The 3,352-nt window shown below is 42.6% G+C and overlaps 1 protein-coding gene across 1 annotated transcript in view; it reads right to left on the bottom strand.

Moving 5' to 3' along the window:
* Window positions 1–1,381: 1,381 nt before the first annotated feature.
* LOC101848072 (deacetylase Oant_2987) overlaps window positions 1,382–3,352 on the bottom strand; it is a gene marked incomplete in the record, with an annotated part of 31,971 nt that continues 30,000 nt past the window's right edge. The window contains 2 exon segments of the mRNA XM_005108054.3: window positions 1,382–1,721; window positions 2,044–2,241. Of these exon segments, the coding sequence (XP_005108111.2) occupies window positions 1,447–1,721; window positions 2,044–2,241 (473 nt within the window).

Raw genomic sequence — 3,352 nt, 5'->3', positions numbered from 1 at the left:
TTTCTCAAGCAGTTTCTTTTCTTTATAATCGCATACCCATGACAATTTAAGTACAATGTAATTTGGGCATTCTTCCTTCCATGTTCATGCATGAGGGAGATAAAGTTTTCAACAATAGTATCTGTAATAACACTTTTCCAGCATCGTTTTCAAAGTAGATGTTTTACATTCCATCAACGTAATTCAGATCAGTTTGGAAGCAGGCTTTGGAGTTCGACCCTGTCTATCAGGGCAAACCTGGCATGACAGGAATACAATGTCTCAGCAGAAAACCAAAGATACTCGATAAAATATATATTCTCCCAACACGGAAATCAAGCTTAAGTTTTTCACATGTGATGGTGAAGTGCCTAACTGATACACCACAGACACCGGTTTCACTGCCTTGCCTGAGACAGAATTGTATTGTCTTTGGTAGAAATACACAGTAGATATTGTACTGAAAGGGTTAGCGCACCCTTCTGAACTCCGTAAGGTTATTTAAGAAGCAGAGCCTCTATAGTTGAAAGTTGACGATCATCTCTGACAGAATCATGAGGAAATGGGGAGGGGGAGGGGAGGGGAGTTAAAGTGCATAAGTGAAAAGGGGCGAGTGAAAATGGACATAAACATACATTATATATAGATAGACATATACTATATAAAAGTATAAATTTCCATTTTCTAAAACTTCTGATTAATAAGGAAATAAGAAAGACATGCTGAAAGCGTTAAAATGATCAATGCTAAAATTAATATCACGCGGTTCATGTGTAAGTACCGGAATGGCAAATACCCTCTTTTCCATAACAAGAAAAGAAACGTTGGCTAGAAAATTGAATACATGCATAGACATTCTTCCTCAACATTGAATAAACCTTGTTAACATTGCTCACATTTGGTGAAATATCAATCTGACTCTGGTGTCAAAATTGCAAAAAACATTTTAGGTGATCAAAGACTCCACCTAAGCAAAAAAGGCACCCTTGCTAGTCATAAAACCATGTAAAAACATAGTAACAATATAGCAGCATTTATTTACCTCTACGCAGTCCAATCAATAACATTTTAACTTGTTGATAAGATTTTAAGAACATTTCAAGTTCAAGCCTAAAAGATTTTGCCTAGGAAGAATAGCACCCTTGCGTATAATAAAACAATAAATACATATATAAATATCAACAATGTTTGACCAGCCTCATTAATCTCTAAATAATCCAATAATAATAAAAGAAGAATGTTACTTCATTTATTTGTTTAGTTTTAGTAAAAATTTTACAACACCAGCAACACAATTAAGCCACATAAGTGCCAAAGATTACAAAAAGTACCAGAATGTAACAAACAAAAGAAGGAGGAGAGATTTTCAAAAAGATGGATGTTTGATTGGAAAGAAGGATTAAACCACAAAGCAGCATCCGCCAACCACCCACTTATTCATCTGTTTACTTAAAACTGGAAAAAAAATCAATTTTCAGTAGCGTTTTTGTTTGCGTCCGTCAGCTTCCAGCTGGCTGCGATGCCCTCTAACTTCTCTCGCACCTCGGGATCGGGCCAGCGTCTGCCCTCCAGGATTTCGAACTGCTTCCCCTCCCTGAACACAGCGACCGGCGTGAACGCTTTGGTTACGCTCCTGATGGCTCCCTCTACATCCTCCAGATCCTCGCTGATGTCATCGATGCGTAACACTGTGACATCAGCGGCCATGCCAATTCCCAAGTGCCCTATCTCCGACAGTTTACCTGAAACATAAGAAAAATTGTATCCAAGTTGTTTTTTCTCAACTAAAATAAAGATATAGCCTACAATAATAGTAATATTTTAGTGGTACTGGTGTACGGTTCAGAGACATGGAAGGAAAAAAACCCAAAGCAGAAGCAGTTCAATGAGAGTTTAAACGCTTCTAAACAAAATGATTACAAAGAATTGTATTTTTAAAACGGACTGACTATAGCCTATAACAAATAATATCGTACTGGAAAAAGCTGAAATGGATGATATCAACATGACCACAATACATGTAATATACTATCATCATTATCAATTCTCCGGAGGAGTACCCACCGATAACCTGGGCTGGTTTGCTAGTGACCGCAGCCACAATGTCCTTGAGCTCCATGCCCAGGTGCAACATCCGGGACATTGTACAGGTGAGCTCGTAGGACGGTCCTTCCACACACTGGGTGTGCAGGTCTGTGCTGATGATGTCCGGCCAGAAGCCCTCGCTCGCGCACTGCTCCGCCACACGCCAGAAGAAAGCACCTGGTGATGTGGGAGTGAGGGATAGCGATGGTGGGGAAGATGGTGGTGGTAGTAGTGGCGGTGGTGATGATGATGATGATGATGATGATGATGATGATGATGATGATGACTTTTGCTTATCGGGCCTGGTGGACTCCGCGAAGAAATCTTCGAGCGAGAGCGAGGCTCTTTTTCGGCTCCATTGTCATTATACATTGTACTCAGGGGCACTTTCACTCGTCAAAATAACTCCATTCGAATTGTCAAGGCGAGTAGAGGTGCCTCTTTGCAGTGACTTTTGATGATGATCATTTCACGCTTTGCCCTCTTACCCTCAGAAGAGCCATTAACCCCCCTTCCCTCAGAAGGACTGTTTCCCCCTAGTCCTCAGAAGGACTGTTTCCCCCTAGTCCTCAGAAGGCCTGTTGTCCCTTTGCCCTCAAAACCCCCTAGCCCTCGGGGGGCTGTTGCCCCTTAGGGCTGTTTCCCCTTTGCCCTCACAAGTGCTGTTGCCCCTTTGCCCTCAGAAGGGCTATCGAATCTTAAGGGCTGTTTACCCTTAGGGTTGTTGCCCCTTTGCCCTCAGAAGGGGTGTCGATTATTAGGGCTGTTGCCCCTTCGCCCTCACAAGGACTGTCGGTCTTTAGGGCTTTTACTTTAGTACCCACCTTAGACTTAGATCTACCTTTGTTTTACTTGCCCGCTGTTGACGAGGTTCGCTGACGGTTTTGGGAAGTCCAGAGAAGCCCTAGGCGATACCTGTGGCCTTTATAATAACAGCTTTGCGCGGACCTCCGGGATAGCTCAAATTTGGTGTGCAAAGATCTAACTTAGTGAAAATCTTACACAGCTGAGCACCATCTACAATCGGTACTGAACTAAACAAAGACGGACGCAATTTCGAAACACCCTCCGCTCAGAGGGAGGCATGAAAAATCCTGAAATGAACACTGTCTGTGATGTGTCTCGTCTTGACTTGTGACACTGACAAGTCTACATTAGGCATGGGCAAACTACGATCAACGGGCCAGATCAGGCCCAAGTAAAGCAATTTTAGTTCGGCCCGTGAGTCTACCCACCTCCATCCCCTCCCCCTCACAATGTCTCAGCAGAAAACCAAAGATACTCGATA

This window comes from Aplysia californica, unplaced genomic scaffold (genome assembly GCF_000002075.1).
Source record: "Aplysia californica isolate F4 #8 unplaced genomic scaffold, AplCal3.0 scaffold00656, whole genome shotgun sequence".
Taxonomy (NCBI): Eukaryota; Metazoa; Mollusca; class Gastropoda; order Aplysiida; family Aplysiidae; genus Aplysia; species Aplysia californica.
Note: the sequence above shows the minus strand (reverse complement) of the source record. Positions and strands in the feature narration are given on the sequence as shown.